Consider the following 24,026-nt stretch of genomic DNA (forward strand, 5'->3'; position numbering starts at 1 on the left):
AGGAGCCAGAGCATATAACACTGAGTTCCTATGGGGAGTATATTTATTCAGATGTTCATATCTCAGCCAATATTTAACATATTCAATTGGTTTTCGACATTTGGACATTATTTTTGATGTTCTTTCGGAAAATGAAGAAAAAAATTGAGAAATTCTAAAAATAGATTGTTATGACTTCACAGCTTCGGTACTCTATGTCCCATAGAAATCCTATTTGGATTAACTAATATGCCATTGCCATCTTTTTAGGTGACCCACAAAATATATTAAGATTGCGTTTGGTTGATATATCGAAAGTAGTTGCTATCTTGTTTTAAATATAACTTTAACGTAATAAATTCTTAAATAAGTAGGTGTTGAGATCGATCATGAGCATTCCATCCATGGACTATCAGATGGTGATTAGAAAAATCAAATTAATGCGAACTCTCTCGTTTTATCGTAAATTTAATAGTGCTTTAGCGTTGAATCTGTCTTCGACGAAACCGTGAATAACCACGAAGCAGGGGCTGACGATGACGAGCTCCAATATGCGGCGCAGGCCGTGGTCGCCGGTCTACTACAAGGGTACTGCATAGGAGAACCCATTCTGCCCTCGACCACGGACTTCACCGAGGCAATTTTCGACACGTTTGCGACGTTGGGCGTCATTACCGAGGAAGGTGAGCATAAGAGAATACGACGATCGTAGAGACTGCCTAGAAATCAACCCACTGGGATCTTCTAAACCCTATCATGTTTCCTATGTAAAATCATTCTGGGACGATGTAATTGTTTTGTTCGTACATTTCCAAATTCGATGCTCGATGTTATTGAATTTGCTTGTAATTATAAGGTCGATGTCTCGGACAAAGAACATTTTTACAGGACAACAGATGTTCTGCATTAATATTTCATGTTTCTTGGGCATTTGCATCTAATTTTAAATAAAAAGGGGGGGGGGGGTAGGTTAAATCAGTCAGGTAAATTTCCATTTGGGTGTTTGTGCAGTGGAGCAGCGAACTTTAAATGTAAAAGTAAGGAAAATCCATTGACGATCGAATTTGCAGAGAATAATTTTTAAAGACTTTTGTGAAATTCCTCGGTTGTTATGATAAAACATTATGATAACCCCTCCCCCCCCCCCCCCCCCCCGCCGCCTCTCCCCGGCTTTCCCTCTATATAGTCTAACTCAAACTCTCTTTAAACTCTCTCTTTACAACGCAACGCAGAGTTCGCGCACATGCTGATACACCTCGGAATCGGTGGGGACGATGGCCACGACCATGAACACGCCCGTAGGAGGAGGGACGTCATAGCAACACGCTCGAAGGGGCGGAGCATAGAGAAGCGAGCTACGGTATTGGCTGATGATCACGACCACGCCAATCATAGCCATTCACACGTTGCGAACGTTACAACGGTAAGATGGATTGAAATTAATGTGTTATGGAAATTGCTCACGATGCGTCAATAATTTGACACAGGACTGCGTCAACGAACTGCCCGGTTTTTTTTTGACGCACAACACGAGGGTGAAATGATAGTGAAGAGTGACATGTTCTACGTTATATGTTATTTCATATCAATCGTATGTAAGATATATTCCATGTTTTGATTCACTTATGGAAACATATATTTTAATTTAACACAAACAAACTTACACACTTGTCAAAAGATGAATTACGATAATGCTCGTTGTACTCAAAGCGTATTTCGATAGCCAAACTGCTTACGCTAATTATGCCTATGACGCAATCAGTACATGCGCCATTCTATAGCAATATGTTTTCACTGTTCATTTCCCAATCATTCCTTGAACAATCTTACTCTCTCATGATTCATCAAAGACCATGCCAAACACAAACACAGTCCTATGTGTTTAATAGCAAAACATATATTTAAATGTGTTATTGATCATTCATAAACAAAACGCTAACTGTGTATGGTCCGCTTAGGTACTTGAACAACATCACTGCCTATTTGACAGAAGAAACTTTCAAACAGAAACTCAAAACCAAACTCTTCCCTTAAGTCACGTCCGTATTGCTGCTGTGAGTCAGAGAGGTGATGATTAGGTGATAATTAGGTATTTCTTCATTAGCTCGAGATTGCCAAATAGCCCGCTGTTTCTGATAAGCAAATAAGCCCGAAGTTTTACAAATCGCGTTTTCATCAGCTCGACGCTCGAGATATTTTTCTCAGCGTTCGCGCAGGAGTGCTAGTCTTCTGGCTGGTAAAAACGAACTGGACAAATAGCGGGATATTTTGCAAACTAGCCCAAGATATCTCAGAATGATCATCTCGACCGATTATCCCACTAATTGCAACTGCAGGCTAAATGAAGATGCAAATTACCTTGATAACTTGCGATCGGGATAGTTAAAATAGCGGGTTATTTGGCAATCTCGAGCTGATGAAAACAGGCCTTTTATATTATCAACACGTCTCTGGCCCTCAACAGGGCATGTGATAAACATGTATGATGCCATTACTATTATCGTCGCTGATTTCACGAAGTGACGGTAGTGAAGAAAAAAAATGCATTCACTTTGCGTTACGATTTTCCTCACTTCGTGAAAACAAGGACGTTATTATGTCCTTATCTGTTATAATATTATGCACATCGTGCCCAATCTTTGAAAATAGATAACTATTATGTAAACTGATAAGTGATATATGTATATATGTTAATGTTCCAAATACATTTTGTTGATTTTCGTTTGGTATCCGCGCTCTGATCAGGATTATGTTAATAAATTGATAACAGAATAATGTACGTTGTATTTTGTTCATGACAATGTACTTAATTCATGAAACACGCAATTAAAATGGTAACCAACTGTTTATTAAATCTGACATTTAACATTAATATAATCAGAGAAGGCAGGGATTATATAAAAGCAACTTGATTGTGTTCAGTTCGGTTGTGAAATTCATCCTGAGGATTGAGTTTGAAACTCCGAAACATGTCCCATTAATTTAAATGCTATCTATGTTTTTCGATGTATTTATGTTGAGAGCTTTTCACCCTTTTGGTAAAGGCAAATATTGTGTCGACTGCAAGGGCTCTGTTTCTTAAAACTTGTCATGAATAACAAATGTTGAATTTCTATGACAAAGTTGCTCTCAGCGGATCAGAAGCCACGATTTCAGTAGCTTGTGATTTGAACTTGTTATTGGTAACAAGTTTTATGAAACAGGGCCTTGGTGCTTAAACCAATTGCGTCCATGGGACTAATTCGAGAGTGAAAAGGGGGGAATCAGGGTTGTATGCTCGTATATCATTTGTTGATCAGCTGGTGCTCTTTTCTCAAGAGTTGGACTGTCCGGTTTAAGGTGTCAATAGGTTAACATTCCATGTATCTCAGTGAAGAAAAAAAAAATCAAGTCTATAAATGTTGTTATAATCTCGCACCCGGTTATTTGAAATATGTATTTTTCTTTCCGATCAGGCCTATTCATTTTGTCGGCAAAAAAAAAAGCGGGATTAATGGTTCGCTAAATAATACAATAAGATTACTTAACAATGCTGTAAAAAAGCCTTTAAAAGACATTTGATATATAGGGTGAAACAGTCTTAGTGTGAATGAAATAAATAGTTTCTCATGACATGCCTTTAAAATGTCACTGAATAATCCAATTTTATATCTGACATATTATGTACATAGCCTATCAACGACAAAACGTTGAGGTATAATCAAATCCTCAGATAGGTTGTGACTTTTGCAATCAATCCCCCCTCCCTTTACATCACTATTTACACCCTAATGATTATAGTTTTTAAAAGTATGGTAAAGTTTAGTTATTCTTCATTTTTGTCTTTTTGTCTTTTGGTTTTGGTTTGGTTGTATTTTCATTTTTCATTTTTCATTCTTTGAGTCAACGAAAGTCTTTGAATTCGCCTTCAATATCAGCCAAAGTTCAATAAACTCTACGTACAAGTATGGCGAATAGACTACTATATACTCTAAATCCCATCGTACAACATAGGATCCGACTACGATCTGATTTTGGAAGACATTCTATTAGCATTTGACACGAACATTCAAACATATGAAAACTTAATGACCAAAGATCTCAACAGTCATTATGATGACGAAAAATGAAGATTTCAAGGGTTTTAAGCTGGATTTAAATACTTCGTTAGAAGAGGAATAGCTAAATTGGCTCAATATCGTAGTAGAATGCCCTGTATTCTTAATAATGTACCATGTAGGGACATGTTGAAAACAGCTATGTCAAGCTGAAAGCATGTATTTTAATCACTGTATTTAAATAAATAGATCAGATTGATAAAGGATTTCCCCCTGTTACTTTATACCACTCTCTCTCTCTCTCTCTCTCTCTTGTCTATAGACATGCTTTTCGAGCGAAGAACTACTTGACATATACGGTATTGACCATGAAGCTGGAATTACCGAAGAACAGTTCAACGAACTTTCTCCGTCACTGGTGCAACAAATCTTGAGTGGAGCATGCGAAATTACAACCACTGAGCCATCGGAAATCTCCAAAGCAAAAAGTGAGTAAAAATATTGTGATTTAGTGTAAATGTTTAGATAGATATCACCAGCCTTGTTTTTCATAATAAATGTAATTAACTTCTTTCACTTTCTTGTTTGTTATCACTAATGCCTCCCATTTTGGGGGTTCATTGACTCAGAGGTAGTAATAATATTTTGATTTTGTGTAACTGATTAGTGATTTTGTTGATATATCACCAGCTATTTTTTTCTTAATGAATGTAATAAACTTATTTCAGTTTTTTTCCTATTGTGACTCCCGCCTTCCGTTTTGGGGTGCGTCATTGAAAGATCCCTCTCTTGTGCACTTTCGCTGAGGAATTGTTTCTCCAAACAAATGTCCAAAAACTCGACATGGACTTTGTTTCATAAAGCTTGTTATAATTATCAAGATAAAAAACCGTTTATAAACTATTAAAATTGTGGCGTTTTAGTATAATTATATTTGGGTGAGAGCAAATTTGTATGAAGATAAAAACACGTTTTTATGAAATAGGGCCCTGATCTCCTCTGTATGAAGACATACAAATTTAAGTTAATTTATGAATGAATAATTGCATTGTATTTATCTATTTACGGTGAAAACTCACGTAATTGATAATCAAAACTCAAAATCAGACTACTTAAATATATTTGATGGAATCCGTCGTTTGATAAATAGATAGATTTTATCATTGATGGTCACTTTGCCATCAATGGTAACTTCAATAAAATACTTGATTTTGATTGGCTGTTGAGCAATGTTACCATGGAAGTTACCAATGATGGCAGATCGATATACCATTAATGATAATTTTATTCAGCAGGACCCTAATACATGTATTTGATAAACTTGATCTGTTGTTTGATAAATAAATATATTTTATTATTTTAATAATCGATTTTGTATTCTATTCTATTGTATCCTCTTAATCAGTGTGGGGATATGGCACTCTAGCAGTTTTCATCATCAGCCTGTTTGCGGTGCTCGGCGGGTTGTTCGTCCCGTGTATGTCAGAGGGTTTTTATGACAAGACCATACAAACAATGATAGCTTTAGCCGTGGCTACTCTGACTGGTGATGCTGTCTTACATCTTTTACCACAGGTAAGCAATGGGCAGTTTATCCCTAAAAGGGATTCATCACTCTTTCTTCTTTTTCTTTTTGTCTTCACTTGTGCCCTTTTGTATGCTGACTGGTGATGCTCTCTAATACATATGTTACCTTAAGGCCCGGTCCCACTGCACTCACGGATGCAAAGAGGATGTAAAACGTAAACAAAATCTTGCCATCCGTTGGAAAACGCTATGCACCCGTTGTGTACTCATTGCATACGTGTTTCATACGCTCTATCCAGCGAGCATCCGTCCACTGTGATTTCATCCGCGCAAAAAGTTTTGAGCTGCACAAAACTTTTAGAACGGATGAACTTCCGCCGTGTACAATGTAAATCCGCGAAAATACAAGCAACAAACGTTCTATGTCCGTTATCATCCGTTAAACGTCCGCTGTATCCTCTCTGCATCCTCGGGGCATCCTCGCAACTCACATCCGCTGTAGAGAAGAGATGTCGAGAAGGGAATCATACCATTCTTTTTTTCTTGAACCCTTTTGTATGCTGACTGGTAATGCTTTAAATGGAAGTGATTGTAAAAACACCAAGTTTTGTCATTATTTTAGCGTGTGTAAACAATTGTTGTCCTGAAATATGTTTCTTGAGATGTGACATATCAAAGCTAACATCTGAAAGTATTCATTAAAGGCCCTCATATAACCAGTCCATCTTTCGTTCTTGGAATACGAAGGGGGGGGGGTCAAATTTACATGGGGTAGGCATATGAATAATTTAGTTGTTAACCTATTGTAATTTGTCTCATTATATGCATTATATTATATTACTTCTATCACGCAGTGGAAATCGAATTTCCTGATATGGTCAATACATCATGTACTTATTCATACTTATAAACGTTTCTTTCTCAATCTCGTGCAGGCTGTGGGTCTCCACACCCACGACAGCAGCGATCACAGCGCTCATACGCCTACGAGCCCGGAGATGGCGTATATCTGGAAGTGTCTTGTCGTCGAGATGGCCATCTACGTCTTTTTCGTCTTCGAGCAGCTGACGAGTTTCACGAAGGTAGGCCACCATTTTAAATCATGTGAATTCCAGAAGGCGCGATAGATCAGTTGGTAGAGCAGTGTTCTCGTAATTCGGCGACCCGGGTTCGAAACCAAGGCGCTAGTGCCCTTCGGTAAGGCATTACTCCTCATTACCAGGTCTCTCAGTGAGGTCCTATGGTTGCCTACTAACAAGCATTTATGCTTTCCTAGCAGTCAGGTAAAATAACCACCACTACAAGAATCAATTGGAACAGTCTTTTAATAGCTATATTATTTATAATGAAAGCATAAAAAAACAATAGTTATAACTTGCTTTGTCGCAATGAAAGCAGATTAAAAATTTTAAAAAAACATAATGTGTCTTCTTCTTCGAACAGATAAAGAGTTTCATGAAAGTAGGCCGCCATTTTAAACTAAATTGATGTGTTCTAAACTGTATTTCGATAGTTCTAAATTGCTTGGTCGGAATAAGCAGATATACAAAAAAAAAAAAATGGGGAAATATATATGTGCGTTCTTCGTCTTGGAGCAAATTAAGAGCTTCATAAAGGTAGTAATATTACTAATAAGATCGATAACGCAGCTACTATATTCTATTGTGATATTTTCATTTTGTTTACTTGAACTTTTTGTGATATTTTGAATTCGGTTCATGAACTATACAAGAAATGTCAGACTCACATAAGAAGAAAATATTAATCAAACAGTTAACAAATATAGGCTTTCATGTTAAAAAAAACACGGACCCCTTCGTCCTCCTCTTCAACAAATCCGGAAAAGAAACTAGGAATCTATTTTAATAACTAATAAATCTACATTTGACGAACATTTATAACGCGAATTTGTTGACCAAAAAAAGAAAGGAAAACAAAAATATTATAAAGCATGACTGCTTTGTTCGATGGTATAATGAACGAAAACCGAAGACATTCAACCAGAAAATGAATATAAAACAGACTAATAACGAGTAAGAAACAGGCAACAAACAAATACAAACATAAAAAAGCAGAGAACACCATGAACATTGAATTCTAGATTTATGAAGAAAATTACATTACGTAACAGTTAATTTGCGACCATATTGCGGTAATGTGCTTCATAGAAGGTTGAAAATCGCTGAGGAAAACCGTTATCGACCTTTGACGAAAATTGATAATACTGCCTTTATTGGTTTTGATCAAATACTAGAATGGCTGTAAGCCCCATTTATCAAAGCAAAATAACAAACACATGAGTAAGCAAATACATGCAAGCATGAAAACAATCTGAAAGTCGACGTTTCACATCGAATTTTGTGCGAATGTATTGTCTTTGCGTTCATAACCCTGTTATGATCGTTTGTGATTATTTCATTTTTAATACGACTTCCCAGTAACTTTTTTAATAACATCCCCCGTCACACAGCAACATTTCCCTCTTTAATCTAGATCTACGGCCTTACTAATTATGAACGTGGAAAACAAAATATCGAATAATACAAAAATGTACGTAACTTTGTTACGTTTTCCTACCTTATGTGAATTCCTCCAATATAATCATGAATAAAATAAATCAATTTCACATAATCCATTTGTATATATAATCCAAGAGCTGTAATGAGAAATGGTTGGTACAATACTTAAGTTTACTATAATGATGTGTGTGAGAGCAACGTGCATTTAACTACACGTACTCAGTTTGTGTGTGTTTATATTTCCATAGTAGCGAAAGTTACGCTATGTAGCGCGCTGCTGTGCCTATGTAGGTTTTCTTATGTGACGCAACAATGCACTGTCTCCAGTGCGCGTAATGAAGGTTAACACGTATGGCGGGTGTTATGCTAAGGTTTTTAGGTAAGGGGGGGGGGGGGGCGTTGGCTTAACTCGGTAAATAAAATGGGAATAAACGAATCCAAATAATTAATTGAAGGGTGCCTCGTACCTTCTTCAAATCTCGTCATTCTCCCTTCCCCTTCTCTCTCTCCCTCTCTCTCCTCCCTCCTACCCACCCTCTCTATATCTCTCTCTCTCCCTCTCTCCCAATCTCTCTCCCTCTCCCTCTCTATTCTTTCGATACTAAAACATAATAATGTGATATTTCATCGTCATTATCTTCTATATTATCAAATGATTACATTTTTTTCTTCAAATAATTTGATTAACATTGGACAGTGTGGTCACTCCCATCTCAGCCATACACAATCCGCGGATGTGGAGATGGCAGCTAAGGGCCAACGAGGGCGTGCTTTGTCGGGACAAGGATCATTTGCTACTGGCAAAAATGGAGTATCTCACTCAGAATCGAAGATGGAACTAGTAAGGTTCACTTTACCTCTTCTCTTTGCTTCTTGAATATACACGTTTGCAAGTGCATTAGTGGATGTGCACTGCACGCAGGGTAAGTCACAGTAGGATAATGAACAAGACTTGCCGAGTTCATTGTTCGTCTCATTGTGACTTAACCAAGTGCAGTGCATACTACTAATGCACAAGCTAAAGACATGTACTATTTTTTTCATAATATGAGTATAAAGTCGAAAAGTTGATGGTTATTAAAGCCCATTGTCCTACTTGCAGCTATACTTGCTCCCTCTTTATAGAAAACTTCCCAAATCGGCGCCTGTTGTTCCCCCATGATCCTCTTGTTCTTATGTTAGTTGAGAGCTGAGTTTAATGAGAAAGCCACCTGTCAGTGACCTCGCTGCGGGGTCTAATCCCTTCTGGCCCAGTAGTATTGACGGTCTTTAAGATCGTTAGAAATTATTCTAAACTTGTCTCATTAACGGAGGACATCTATTATCCTCCAAAGTCGACCGTCTTCCGAATACTTCTGCAGTCACACCGAAAAAATACCCTGACTCCAGTCCGATTCTCAACCAAACTGACTGTCTATTTGCCATTCATTCTAATGACATGTGTACATCGGTATGTTGTCGGTCCCGAGAAGGGCCATGTTTCACAGAACTTGTCATCAGTGACAAATGACAGTTTTTGTTATAAGCTACTGAAATCCTTGCTTCTGATTGGTTATCAGCAGATTTGTCACTCAAATTTTGTCCTTTGTCATTGAAAAAAAGGCTTTGTAAAACGGTTCCTGGTTTGCCTGAATTACCTTATCACAATCATGCTTCGGTCATACCGCCAAATCGACGACAAACCGACCGATTTTCAGGGGGGTGATTGTCCAGTGGGTAATTGTCCTGATATGGTATTTAGCAGCTCCACATAGTAACGGTGCGGTTTTTCGTTAGATACCAAAGTTTATCGTATCATTTTCTTCTCATTCATAGACAGCTAATGAGGCAAAGGCATTTGAAACTGAAACACCTCTCCCGACCGAAGATACTGATTGCTGTGTAAGGGGTAAGTTTTGAATTGCGTCACGCAAAGCCTGAAGCCACTAATGGTGGTGGTGGTGGTGGTGGTTGTAGTAGTAGTAGTAGTAGTAGGAGTAGTAGGAGTAGTAGTGGTAGTAGTAGTAGTAGTAGTAGTAGTAATAGTAGTAGTAATAGCAGTACAGTATAATAATAATAATAATTATTATTATTAGTAGTAGTAGTGTTTAGTAGTAGTAGTAGTAGGAGTAGTATTAATACACCCACAACAAAAAGAGAGTCACCCTTACTCAAATTGATGAGTCACTGGTTTGTCCGTACAGTGAAACACTTGAAGGATCGTGTGAGTCACTATGACTCGAGTCATTTGTATCGAGTCATAGTGACTCACACGATCCTTCAAGTGTTTCGCTGTACGGACAAACCAGTGACTCATCAATTTGAGTAAGTGTGACTCACTTTTTGTTGTGGGTGCATCATGACATAGACCCCCCTACTCCCTAGGCCTATCACACACATACCATACCATGCCAGAGTCACTGTCCAAATTTGCAATGGAAAATATATCCTAAAATATCACATTTTAGCGATGTAATCGGTGGTCCCGCTACCCGAATCTGAAAAATCTACTTTGTACGCACTAAATTAAGCCTTAACTTGAGATTTATTTGTCACCCATACTGTCACGAAACAATCTTGAATTGATTCGTTTTACATCAAATAACAAGGATCTAGGAGTTTCGTTGTATAAAACAATGATGCAAGATCATGCATGTTTTCATTCGACACGGCTTCGTGCGATACAGTAGAATCTATACACTATGAACATGACTGACAATGAGAGCGGACAAAATATACAGTTCCTCAGGTAGACAAAGGAACATCCCTTCACAGCTATTATGTAAAAAGGTGAATATGCATGTGACACCTGTTCTACACATTTTTACATAATAGCAGTGAAGGGATGTTCCTTTGTCTACCTGAGGAACTGTATATTTTGTCCGCTCTCATTGTCAGTCATTTTCTTAGTGATAGTTAAGTTACACACAGCCTCATCAACTCGAGTGCGGATATCGTAAAATGAACGCATGCATCATTTGTATAATAAGCCCACGAATCCAGTCATAAAAAGCATCGTTTAAAACCATATGAATAATTATGCGTACCAATTTTTAACTAGCTGCAGTCAAAACTCTTCTGAATCCAAGATATAAGATGGCGACGTCGCGTCGTCGATCGGGAATTCAAATATGGCTCGAGAATGCGCATTTTGGATGACGTAACGAAAGCATGCGCGCGCATGCATACAGCCTCACTTTCAAGTTGACTCACTTTTTTCTTCTAAAATGCTCTTATGTCGATCTTGACTCATTTTTTACGACCATGTGAGTCAGTCGAAGCATTTTGCAAATGCGTCAGCTCATGATTGACACACTGGTGAAATATAAATGAGTCAATAGAGACTCATTGGTTGTTACTAATGAGTCAATTTACACCTGACTCACGAAAATTATGCTTAAATGTGTCAAATGACTCACTTTTTGTTGTGGGTGTAGTACAGTCTAGTAGTAGTAGTACTATCAGTAGTAGTAGTAGTCGTAGTCGTAGTCGTAGTCGTAGTAGTTGTAGTAGCAGACGTAGTAGTAGTAGTAGTACATATAGCTCCGTTTAGTCTCATTTCACAACGCCCCCTATCGTCAGAGTCAGCAGCCATACATGTTAGCCTATGGAATTGTATCCCCAAAAAATCGTTAAAAATTCATTTTTTGTTTAAACGAAAAGCACATCCACCCCGACTTACGTTATCACTAGCTCTTTCATTGGAACCCTCATGTCCCATTGACTTTGGAAGTTCACCCACCGTAATTTGATCAAAATAGGTTGCAAGCTCGTCATTGCCTATAATACACATGTGAAACAAGTCGAACTTTGGACTCAGTTTGCCAAGCGATTTTAAGATTATAAGTCAAGCACACGAAGGATAAGAAGCATGATTTATCATAGATCACTTCTGCTTGGTTCATTATGTCCATTTCATCCAACCCCCACCGTAATTTGTCCATTTAGTAAAAGCAAAAATTTTGCCGAGGTAAGCAAAAACATCAATATTCATGAACGGTCAGGCAATACAGCCTTTTAGTACGTAACGTATAGTGAATGGGAATGGGCGATGATCCGTCCAGGAGGTAGAGTTCAGTGGTTTGCGCTGGCAATGTTCCTGCGAGCGAAAATGAGACAATCGGAGCAATATGGTAGTAGTTGTAGTAGTAGTAGTAGTAGTAATAGTAGTAGAAGTAGTAGTTGTAGTAGTAGCAGCAGCAGCAGCAGTAGTAGTAGTAGTAGTAGTAGTAGTAGTAGAAGTTTATGAACATCATGAAGGGACTCTTTAATACTAAACAAAAACTCCCAGGTTATCATTTGATCATATTTTAGTTCGAATGTATAATAAGTATTTGTATTTCTCATCTCTCCATAATCTTGGCCAGAATTATATTCACACTATGAAACCTAAGATGCTATTTTAGTACTGATATTATTTGTATTTCGACTGTTCAATGACACTATTAGGTATTTTAAGTATCCTTTGTATAATAGAAGGGTACATTTGTTTTGTATCATTCATCTCTCCATACCTTTGGTTTCAATCGAATATTATTGAATTTTATTACTACGAGCCTACCATTATTTTTAGTCCTTGTCTATTTTTTTATTTTATTTCTTTGACTGTTTATGATTCTGTTTTCTTCTTCTTCTTCTTTCAAGGTTGCAATCCGGTAGCAATGATGATACTCCTGGGCGACTCGTTGCATAACTTCGGTGACGGTCTAGCGATAGGGGCAGCATTCTCCCTGAGCATCGCTGCCGGACTCTCAACTAGTATAGCTGTCCTCTGCCACGAGATCCCGCACGAACTAGGTAACGAACCTCGTCTACCACCGATGATAGTGATGATGGTGGTGATGATGGTGGTGATGGTTACGGTGATGATGAAGATTATAATGATGATAAATAGTGCTAAAAATGGTTTCGATGATGATGGTTGTGGTGACGATGAAAATGTTTGTGATGTGGTTGATGTTAGGGATGACGATAATAATAAAGACCTACCAATAACTGATCCTAAATACCATGCAAGTAAAATAGCTTTCGAAATTGATGTCCAGTTACATTTTTGCGTACAGTGAATTTAAAGCCCCACTGTACTACTTGTAGCTACTTGCTCCTCTATATAGAAAACAATGCCTAAGCGGTGCCCGATGGTCCCCCACGATCCTCTTTTTTCATATGTTGAGAGCTGATTTGATGAGAAGCCACCTGTCACCGACCACGCTGGGTGGTCTAATCCCTCCTGGCCAAACTAGACGGACGGGCTTTAAATTAATTGTTCGACGCTATTCTAATTTGTTCTCTCTAGGTGATCTGGCCGTACTCATGAAGCAGGGCATGCGACTCCGAACGGCACTCCTGTTGAATATGATTTGCGCTTGTTCGGCATTCATCGGCTTGTGGATCGGGATCCCGCTGGGACAGACCGAGACCGCTCGGGAATGGATCTTCGCTGCTGTTGCTGGCATGTTCTTCTACGTTGGACTCGTTGACATGGTAAGCGGCAGCTGCACGATCTTCCCCGAAGTTTTCCGATAAACTTACCGAATCGTTCCGAAGATATGTTTTTAATTTCCGCAAGTGTACCCGAGACTTTCTATAAACGATTTTATCCGAATTCGGATCTTCACGAATCTAGGCCAAGCTAGATACCTTAACAATATGTATATGAAATGTGTATGCCTTGTGGTAATCAATTTAGATAGCAATAGAGATAACAACTCAGGATCTAAATAAAACCTATAATTTATGTTTTCATTAATTTCCTTTCTCAGTAATAACGTCAGAAATTGTTCTCTCTTTACCCTGCAAAGTAGACATATAAGTATCATTTGATCAGAAATGTTTAGAAACATGAAGGGAATCTCATGTTAATGTATATCTTTTACATTCCATACTTCTAAACTTACAGAGGCCACTGTTTCGTAAAAAATTATCCCTGGTTCTAATGGGCCCAGTGATACGATTTTTAGATATTTTTGGGCAATTAGTTTTAATAGCTACGTACATAATGTTTGGCCTTCTACGTGTACATAATCAACATCTGTTTTGCAAAATGAACATATAGCATAACAAAATTCGTCCTTGTTTTCACGAAGTGACGGTAGAGGAAAATCGTAACGCAAAGTGAATGCAATTTTTTTTCACTACCGTCACTTCGTGAAAACAGCGACGAATTATAATTAAGTTCCCTAGCGTGAAGGCTCCTGTTGCCTCTTCAAAAAGGCTTTCATAATTTAAACGGAAGTATAATCCTCGCTAATGTTATTATGAAAGGAAGTACAGTTCCAATCTGTTATAACGAGGTCCTTGAGACCATGGAAATTACCTAAATTGTTATATCAGGTTAAAAACAAATATATATATATATAGAGAGAGAGATCGAGAGAGATTGGACCAGCATTAATCACCTTTTTATAACAGATACCTTGTTTCATCAGAGCGCCTTATATCGAGGTTCCACTGTATAAAAGAAGGTAATCATTTTCCTTATCCTTTTCAGCTTCCGATGTTACACCAATACGACGGGAAAAGCAACAAGGTCACCGTGGCTATTCTGCAGAATATTGGATTCTTGGCGGGAATTGGGATTATTCTGTTAATAGCGCTGTATGAGGACGCTATTACAGTATCTATATAGGGAAATGTGAGGGTGAAGAGATACAAATGGGACATATAACATAATGCAGAGGCGGCCCTCCCGGGGGGCAGGGGGGGCTAAGTGCCCCCCCCCCCCACCTTTTCAAGCACCCGTAAAGTGCCCCTTTTACTTTGACAAGTGCCCCTATTAAAGTGCCCTTCCCTTTTTTTAACTCTGAGAATTGCTCCTTTTACTTGGGCACGTACCTCTTTTCATTCGAGAAGTTCCCATTTTCCTTTGCAAGAAGTGTCCATTTTCTATCCTCATAATGCACATGTTCCTTCATTATAAGTGCCCCTTTTTATATCTGGTCATTGCCCCTTTTCAGGTGCGATAAGTGCCCCTTCTCACCTCTGATAATTTCCCTTTTAACAATGATACGTGCCCTTTTCCTTTCTAATAAGGGACCTATATTCCCTTTTCATAAATGCCCCTTTTCACCTCTTATAATTGCCCCTATCAAAATTTGATGGGCCCCCTTTCCAACGACAAATACCCATTTCCTATTCTCTTTACTGACTTTTTTCATCCCTGGTGAGAGCCTCTTTTTGAGGGTGTAAGAAGTTCCCCATTTTCACTAATTACTCTTAGTACTTTGGCACATGCTCCTTTTCATTCCTGATAAGTGTCCCCTTTTCCTCTCATCATTAAACGCGCCCTAGCTAATTTCAAGCGACTAAGAGCAATTTCCCCCAAAGATCGCTACGCTCGCACGCATCTACAGATGATATACTTGTCAAAGGTCATTTCAGTCTTCCGTCATGAGAATGTGCTTATAACCCCATTAGGATTGGGTTTTTTCCTCTTTAAAGTAGCTTGGCGAAGAAATTTCACATAATCATTAAAAATGGGCAAATTATACATGTCCGGATAGCGTACGTAGAACAATATGAAGACACACATTCTGCTCTAAAGTCTTGTAAATATAAATGAAACGCGGTAAGAAGCTTTTTCCAAGAACCTTAATTCTCAGAACTACAATTCCTGGCTTTAACATTTTGTTTGCGCAGTAGGCCGATTATGACGTCCCTGGTTGGGCACGATCGCAATTATCGGCCTCAATTAAGCTCGCCTCTCGCACAGCTCGCGTGCGGTATTTTGCATAGCTATACATTATCCAGACTTTGCATGCTTTATATCCTGACCAAAAAGTGGAATAACAATCTCTAGAAATCATGTAATTAAATGTAATATTAAGCAAATTTATGTAATATAATACGAGGGGTGAATCGTGTAATTTGATTTGTCCAAATACCCTACCGTTCTGTGTAATTTGCTGAGATGTTTTGTATTTGTTCGGTCATCATGCCTTGGCGTGATAGTGATTGCTGTTGATTATACGGAGACCATGATGAGTGAATCGCGGGCGTCCTTTTGTATTATTTTGTATGATGTCCTGCAGTCTGCAGTTCTATTTATGAATGGTGCATATTTGTAATTGATTTTCGCCAAATATAATCTCACATCTAATCATCTTTGTTTTATTATCCGTGAAATTTGCCAAAAAGCCCCACACATCCCGAAAAATTTGAAAATGTCTCGCCCAGTCATGACAGATCGATCGCCAGTTAAGCGGGGCCGGGGGAGCTGAGCTGCAGCTTGGAAACTCGGCCAGCTCGCGCTGATATGCTATCACTTGACCTGTACCAGCATCGACGCCGTCTTCTCCGAATTGTTCTCTTTCTTCCATCTCTCCTACATCCCCATCACCATCATCATCATCGATCACTATCACTACCAGTACCATTATTGTGGAGCTGTGCCCATCAACTTCGAATTCTAATTCGAGTAAAACCTCTTCTTCGAGGTCGGACATTTTGATCAGATATTTAGCGTTCGAGTGGCGTTTGTAAACGTATAATGCATGCAGGCGAGAGTTGTGTGAGAGCTTGAGGATCGCACTCTCGCTCATGTGTCCAACATACGTCACAAATCGTACGTCACAATAGCGGGCCGATCAAGGGCGGAATAATCGGGTAGTAATTTCACCACTTTTAAAAGCAGATAAGTCAAATCTGTAACAATTTTTGAAAACTAAATATGAACCATTCGAAAGATTGTAACATTAACTTTGCAATGATGCCAACATTATTAAGGTTAAAAGCCTTTTGAAACCTTCGCTCACCTTGTTTAAAAGATCTAATTTTTCGCACCGCGACCTCACTCATCATAACATTTTTCCTCGCTCGCTTCGCTCGCTCGCAAACAAGGTTTTAGACAATCAAAACCAACTGCAAATCATGATGCTTAAGCAATATCTTGTATGGTGTAAAAGTGAAACAAAATGAATCGTCACTGATAATTGTAATCACAATGAAGGGGAATATACCAATGTCTAAAAAATTGTATATTTTCGCTGTGAGATTTCCTTTTGTAGGTGCCCTTTTTTTTCCAGAAAGTTCCCTTTTTCTTGGTGCCCCCCCCCCACTTTGGAAACCGCTCGGCTGCCCCTGACATAATGTGCGTGTGTGTGTGGGAGAGAGAGAGAGAGAGAGAGAGAGAGAGAGGAGGAGGGGGGGGGGGCAGCAACACTACCCAACGAGACAATAATCTTCTTATTACCATATTCCAGTGTTAAGAACTCTTTGTAAACAGAAAACCTAAAGGATGTCGACATCGTGAGAGCCAGAATCTCGTCATCTGATCATCTGTTCGATGAGATCCGGGATCTTGCCCTCTTATATCTGAGTGGCACTTTTAAGCTTTCACAGTCTTGCGCATCTTTTAAAACATTTTTTTCTTCGAACATTGAATTAAGTCATGTGAAATTTTGTCTTTGCATGTCAGCCCCCAAATCGCTATTTGTTGTTGTTTGTGTAATTATTCAAAATGGTGTAAAGAATATACGTAGTGAAAACGAATGTTTCAATATGAAGAATATATAATTTATGGGTAAAAATGTGAATTGTACGACCTCGTTTGCATAAATTACCATAAATATGCAAATGAGTGAATTTTACAAAAATTGAAACTACCATAGTTTGTATTCTATTTTTTGGCGGCGATCGGCCTTTTCATGGCCTAGGTCTAAGGGGGGTGGGGGGGGGGGGCATTTCTCGAGGTTGTATGATATAATCAATTCATATTATAATTGCATCGAAAACGAAGCGGATATCTTACTGAACACATAAATGCTTGCAAATTGTATTCACATATGAAATTATATGGACGCTCTTGTGATATGCAATAAATTGTTCATTTTATAATTTTAGTATCAATTTTAGTCTCTTTTTAATTCACAACGAAGAAAGTCGAACGATAAATTTAGAGAACTTGAGAGAAAGGTAGAATAAATGCAACAAGAATGGTAGGTCTGAGAAAAGAGTAGTCCAGAATCTGGCCAGTTCTTTATATTCCCTGCCTACACAATCATTTGATTCAAACCGCCGACGATGGCGTTATCAACGAACTCATAATTATGCTCTCACCAGCCCAGCCTGAGAATTTTTGTTTCGCCGGGCGTCCTAATTTAATATCTTCGGCTGCTAGGGAAAGTGGCGTTTGTGTGGTGGAGATCAAAATTAAATAGGCCAGATTCTGGACTAAGGAAAATGGAGCAATAAGCAATGAGAGTGAAAGAGAAAATAAATGGGGGAGAGGGCGAAATTCGATTGAGAGGAAAGAGAGAGAGAGAGAGGGGGGGGGTAAAACTTTTTACATATTTTATGCAGACCTTTGGAATGAAGATTCTCTTGACGACTAAACAGCTCGCCAAACATTACCCCAGACATTTCGTGAATATAGGTGTATGCCTCACAAAAGTTTGGGTAACCTGACCATGTGATTCAAAGTACGCCTCATAAAGCTAGTGTCCTACTCCTTCCACTGAATTTCTGCTTAGTATTCTTTTTATTTTCAATTGACCCCATAACAATGCTCAAACTTGGCAAGCATTATTATGTCCAATAATCACACTGAAGAATATCACATTTACAAGAGGTATGAATAATTAAGTTGTTGACTGTATGTCTACTACCATAAGCATTGAAATCTCTCATCTCTAACAAGGCAATGCAGTTTAAAGAGAAAGTTGAGTTCTGGGAAGAGGTGAAAAATAATTTGTGAGCATTACTCATTCTTATTATGCAAGTGTGGAAGAACATCAGTTAAGACATATTCCCTGAAAAGCATGGCTCTTTAAATGCCGTCATATTCTAAATATGAATGTAACATTGTAAAAATCGGGGGGGGGGCGGTTTTTTACGCCACGTGTTCGTGTAGTCCCATATACATCTTTCTGTGCAAGTGTTTGTAACTTTACCAAGACTTGGCCACATTTCTTATCATTTTGATGATCCCAGAACCTTGCAAAACACACAAATTCTTATATGCTAGATGATCAACCTTTTCTGGTCGGTTCCACACCGTTTCTTTCACAATGCAATCGCATGACCAGAACTTAACTTCATCTTTAATACAAGACCGTTTGAAGATAAGCTTGAGTAGTGGTAATGATATGAAATAAATTCTCACATAATCCAACAAAACTTACACTGAATGTTCAAGATGATCAATTAATGACATGCGCCAAACGATTTTGGTAGAAAATGTATAGGGGCTGAGTAGAGAGCTTAGAAGGAAATGGAAACCCTGGTAGATAGGCTTAACACCATGTGCTTATGATGAGGAAATCCGTGTAAGTAGGCCCGGCACCAAGTGCTTATTTAAACACAGGTCTTTATGTGCAAATGAGAGTTGGGGGGGGGGGGGGGGGGGTTGTAAAGATGATATCCAGCAATATTTTGTGAGGTTTTTTTTTTTATCTTACTGGTTCAAACAATCAATCTACTTGGGCACAAACAATCCAGAATGAAACAAATAAAACCATGTTCTAGACCTCAATATAAATGTACATGTACATGTAGCTTTACAATTCAAATAACACAACAATGCCGAGAAAACTACATTTTCAAGGAAAATTTTATTGTACAGAATTAATCTCATATTACACATGTACATAACACAACAACATAATGAGGGTTGTTGCAAGAGCATAAGTAATTTAAAATTACAAGTGATGGTCAAGAATCTGTACTAAAAAATAATCTCTTTAACAAAAATAAATACTGTGTGTACGTAGTTTATCAAGGTGGCAAGAATGCAATGATTTACAACAAAACTGAGGAATTGATGAATAAATGTGATTTAAATTATCCGTCCTTTAGCACTGTTGCAAATGCAGTGATCTAGCAAGTCTTGCTGACCATTTACCTCACCAGGTGGGTGTTCAACAAATATCTTGAGTCAAACTTAACTCTAAGTTGGACTTGAACATTATGGAGAGTCATTGGTAGCATTAAAATTGAACATGTTAAAAAACATCAATTCAAGTATTTTAGACTTTTCATAAATTCCACATCAAGAACATGAAATTTCCTTGAAAATAGCAATTATGAATGATTTGAATCAACATTTTATGCCTTTAAAAAAAAACTGTTACAAAATATTTTTTAAGATGCTTACGGCTTTCCATAGTTCTTAAGTCCAACTTAGAGTTAAATTCGACTTAGGATCTTTGTGAAACAACCCCCCCCCCCCCCCCAGGGTGTAGAGAGGCAAACTCTGGGTGCCCCTCAAGATCTTGACTTAGTTTCATAAAACTACTTATCAATAACGAGATGCAATGATTGTTTAATGAGATACTGAAATCATTGCATTTGATTGGCTAAGAGATTGGTCATAGATCTGTGGCAGATGTTATTGATAACAAGTTTGATGAAACAGGACCCTGACCTACCTCTGATGAAATGTTGCTTCCCCTTTAGTGCACACATTTTCTAGACACATTGATTGACAGATTTCATCAAGCCAAGAAATTTCTTCTGTTTATTCCCTGTTTGTGCTTCCCTTCCCAAGAAAAAGTGAATAGTGTCCTGTTGTGAGTAAAAAAAAAGGGGCATTAATTAACAGTTCATTAGCTCTGCAAGATATATACATGACCCATCATCATCATCATCATCATCACCACCCCGATCACCATCATCTTTTTGATCATCATTATCATCACCAGCACCATCATCATCACCACCAACACCAACACCACCACCACCACCACCACCTCCTCCACTACCATCACCACCATCACCACCGATCACCATCATCATCATCACCACCAGCACCACCATCATCATCATCACCACCAGCACCACCATCATCATCATCACCACCAGCACCACCACCACCATCATCACCACCACCACCACCACCACCACCATCATCATCACAACCACCACCACCACCACCCGCCACCACCACCACCATCATCACCTCCACCACCACCACCACCACCACTACCATCACCACCACCACCACCATCATGAATATCTTACCAGTATACTAGCAGATGAAGTAGGGATAAGAGCCGACTGGAGGAGGGATGTAGTCATCAGAGCTGAAGGGATGGTAGGCAGTGAGATTGCGGGTATCGCAGATTCTGTGCTTCCAGTGGTAACTGCTGCAGCTACAAGAATAATGTAACGCCCAAATGGTCATTTAACAAAAACATCCAGATACTTGAAATCTTTTCAACTTGAAAAAAGCTAAGCATCGACAGGTTGCTATATGACACATTGTTTACAGGCAACGAAAACAAATTCTCTTGTTCCAATTCTAAATATCGCATCAGTCCTAATATCGATTAATTTGGGTACAAATATAAAAGTTGCATTTTTAAAGCAAAAAATTCATTGAATTTTTTGTTGTTGTTGTGTTTTGTTGTGGGTTATTTTAATACCCACCCCCCCCCCCACACACACACACACACACACACACGTACACACACATCGACTCTATTGCATATGATATGATTTCAGAAGAGTAGACCCTATGATCCATCACACAAGTGGACAATAAAATATGAATAAAAAATTAAATAAGTAAATAAATCCTCATCCTTCTCCTCATCCTTCATGTTTTTCTTCTTCCTTTTTTTTTCATCTCTTTCCCCTTCTTTTTCTTCTCCTGTTTTTTTTTCTCTTCTTGCGTTTCCTTCCTTATAAAAGAGCGGGGCGTCCATGTAAATTGACAACCTACAGTTTTTTTAACTCTCAGAAATTGTTCAGAAGGCCCGCTGTGGGTTGAAAGGCCGTCGGTTTTGTGGTCGACGATGTCGTGCAGGGCTATCGGCCATTTTTTTTTTAAATAACTACATTATTTGAAAAAAGCTTCTGTGTATTATTTAGCCAGGACTAGTTGAAATATGTGCAATAAAAAACAGAACTTTTAAAATTCCCTGTTCTCAATACAGTGCAGAAAATTGCAATTTTATGTCAACCCATGAATAAATCTTCTATGATAAATTTCTATATTTTACAGGTATGAACAGATGTATGAACGGCTTTCCATGTGCCTAGAATAAAATCGAAGATAGGTGAGCGAAGTTTTTATTCCAGTGGTCCGGTTACATGGAATAGGTTACCTCGTGAATAGCGCTGTAGTATGTCAGTTGAAGTATTTAAGAAACATCTCAAAACACATCTATTTATATTGTTATTAACTGCATTACATTTTCTATCAAATATTTGGTTGAGTTTTAAATCATTGACTTTTGTGTTTTGTAAATTGGATAAAGCGCTATAAAAGAAACAATTTATTATTATTATAATCTCATAGAGAAATGTTAAAGTCCATTTTTAAGCTACACATTTACATTAAGTTATGAGATTTTAAGATTTGAAGATCCGCAGCAGGTAAGGTCTACGAGTATTACATAAACGACCGGATAAATTGACAAATGTATGGCGCTTGTACAAGCTTACACATTTAGCAATATAATACCTTTAATTAACAGTCCAAAGGTCGAGATTGATGTATCGGTGGGCGTGGCTTGACGTTCGGAAAAATCAAGACAGTAGGATTGATGAAGACTTAGTCAATAAAAGACTGTTTGCAGTATGCTTTATTAACATGTATTATTGATATGTCTTGGGTCGTCTTCACGCTGCCTGCACACGGCACGTATAGGCATTTTGCACACAGTACTACACGTAACAGTTGCATGTAACACACCCATAGGCGCACAGTACAGGAAAAGTTCTTCATTCAAAATGGCGTACCTACGTACCGTGTGCACCAGATTTCTCTTGCTCGCCATCCTGACAAACTTTCTTGCGATCACGGTCGCGAGCTTGGCCAGGGACTCGAGGGAAATACACGAACACGAGGATGATGACGACTACGTGGAAATTGGAAATTATCTTTTGGAGGTTGAGCTGGCGGATAAGAGAGAGGAATTCGATTTTTTGAACAACCCGGAACAGAATGTTACGTTTGATCAAGTTGTTAGTTTGGTCGAAATAGTTTTCGGACGAATCGACTGTGAGCAACGGGTCGATAACTGTTCTAAGGTAAAACAAAAACGATTTAGTTTTCATAGTTATTAGGTTATTTACTCATTATTCACTTCTTTTTTTTTTTCTTCAGTTTTTATGAAAACGGGGGTTTCTCGTCAGTCAATTAACTGCTGTAAAAGAAAAATACAAAATATACATAACAGATAATCTTAAAGTTCAGCAAGACAAAACAAATATTTAACAATGAAATCAAGGCACATCAATATTCTGGTGAGTTATATTCGAATGAAACTTAAATGGGGAGAGATATTGACAGACAGATAGATAAAGGGTAGGATATTCATGGAGATAAAAATGAATACGATTGGAGGAGAGGTGAATGTAAAAGAATGTAGTTAAATCAAAGAAAGATAGAGAGAGAACAAAAAACGAAGCAAAGAGATTGAGGGCTAGAGAACAAATGAAAATAAATAACGATGTGAGAAATTAGAGAAGTAGAGAACATGGAACAAAGAAATAAAATAACTTATAAACAACAAAATGAAGGTAAAAAAACACATGAAACTACGATACAATACGATAAATACTTTTAAAAAACAGGCTGACAATATAAAACTTAACACAGACAAACATGGTAAGTGAAATCCCGATGAATCTTATTCTCAGGGACACCTTGATCTAAATCATCTAGTTTCGAAATAAGGCCCGGAAAGAGTAACATAACATTGCCTGACATTGATTTGGTCCGTGATTAGTTGTTCCATACTGTTTAAACAAATTGTGTACTGAAAAAGTCCGCTTATCACAGTGACTGATATTGACCGAAAAGCCTTGGCTTCTTCTGGCGTCGCAATAGGGCACTGGCCTTCTTCCTATCATTACTACAAATCGTTCTCAAAGCTAACGGAAAAAATATTATTGACGCATTTCATTTCATTTCATTTATTTTCATATTTCTCATAAACATACGTATATTTCAAATGAAGTACAATTTTTTTTTTCTTTTTTTTTTCAATTACACGTAATAATAACAAAAATAAGTGGTCAATATGAATTTGTGATTTAA

At 38.1% G+C, this 24,026-nt stretch overlaps 2 protein-coding genes and 1 long non-coding RNA gene across 3 annotated transcripts in view; all 3 read left to right on the forward strand.

Moving 5' to 3' along the window:
• Positions 1-535: 535 nt before the first annotated feature.
• On the forward strand, positions 536-4,374 carry LOC115927231. Its single transcript, XR_004065510.1, has 3 exons — positions 536-662; positions 1,212-1,402; positions 4,339-4,374. It is a non-coding gene; the product is annotated as an uncharacterized LOC115927231 (long non-coding RNA).
• LOC115927230 (zinc transporter ZIP10-like) lies at positions 4,372-14,738 on the forward strand. The gene is made up of 8 exons (XM_030992773.1): positions 4,372-4,504; positions 5,422-5,591; positions 6,479-6,625; positions 8,760-8,903; positions 9,878-9,950; positions 12,686-12,838; positions 13,338-13,525; positions 14,532-14,738. Coding segments are annotated over exons 1-8 (1,014 nt in total). The 5' UTR covers positions 4,372-4,503; the 3' UTR covers positions 14,670-14,738.
• A 7,928-nt stretch (positions 14,739-22,666) lies between these two features.
• LOC588639 (zinc transporter ZIP8) overlaps positions 22,667-24,026 on the forward strand; it is a 37,651-nt gene continuing 36,291 nt past the window's right edge. Inside the window, exon 1 of the mRNA XM_030992774.1 lies at positions 22,667-23,014. Within this exon, the coding sequence (XP_030848634.1) occupies positions 22,715-23,014 (300 nt within the window). The 5' untranslated portion in view covers positions 22,667-22,714. The remainder of the gene's footprint in view (positions 23,015-24,026) is intronic.

Source organism: Strongylocentrotus purpuratus, unplaced genomic scaffold, assembly GCF_000002235.5.
Source record: "Strongylocentrotus purpuratus isolate Spur 01 unplaced genomic scaffold, Spur_5.0 spur5_scaffold_20, whole genome shotgun sequence".
Classification (NCBI taxonomy): Eukaryota; Metazoa; Echinodermata; class Echinoidea; order Camarodonta; family Strongylocentrotidae; genus Strongylocentrotus; species Strongylocentrotus purpuratus.

Bases quoted from the DNA above. Each gene is read 5' to 3' on its own strand.
- LOC115927230 (XM_030992773.1), top strand. The intron at 9,951-12,685 runs GTAAGTTTTGAA...TCTTCTTTCAAG, and splicing joins TACTGATTGCTGTGTAAGGG to GTTGCAATCCGGTAGCAATG. The intron at 13,526-14,531 runs GTAAGCGGCAGC...TATCCTTTTCAG, and splicing joins ACGTTGGACTCGTTGACATG to CTTCCGATGTTACACCAATA.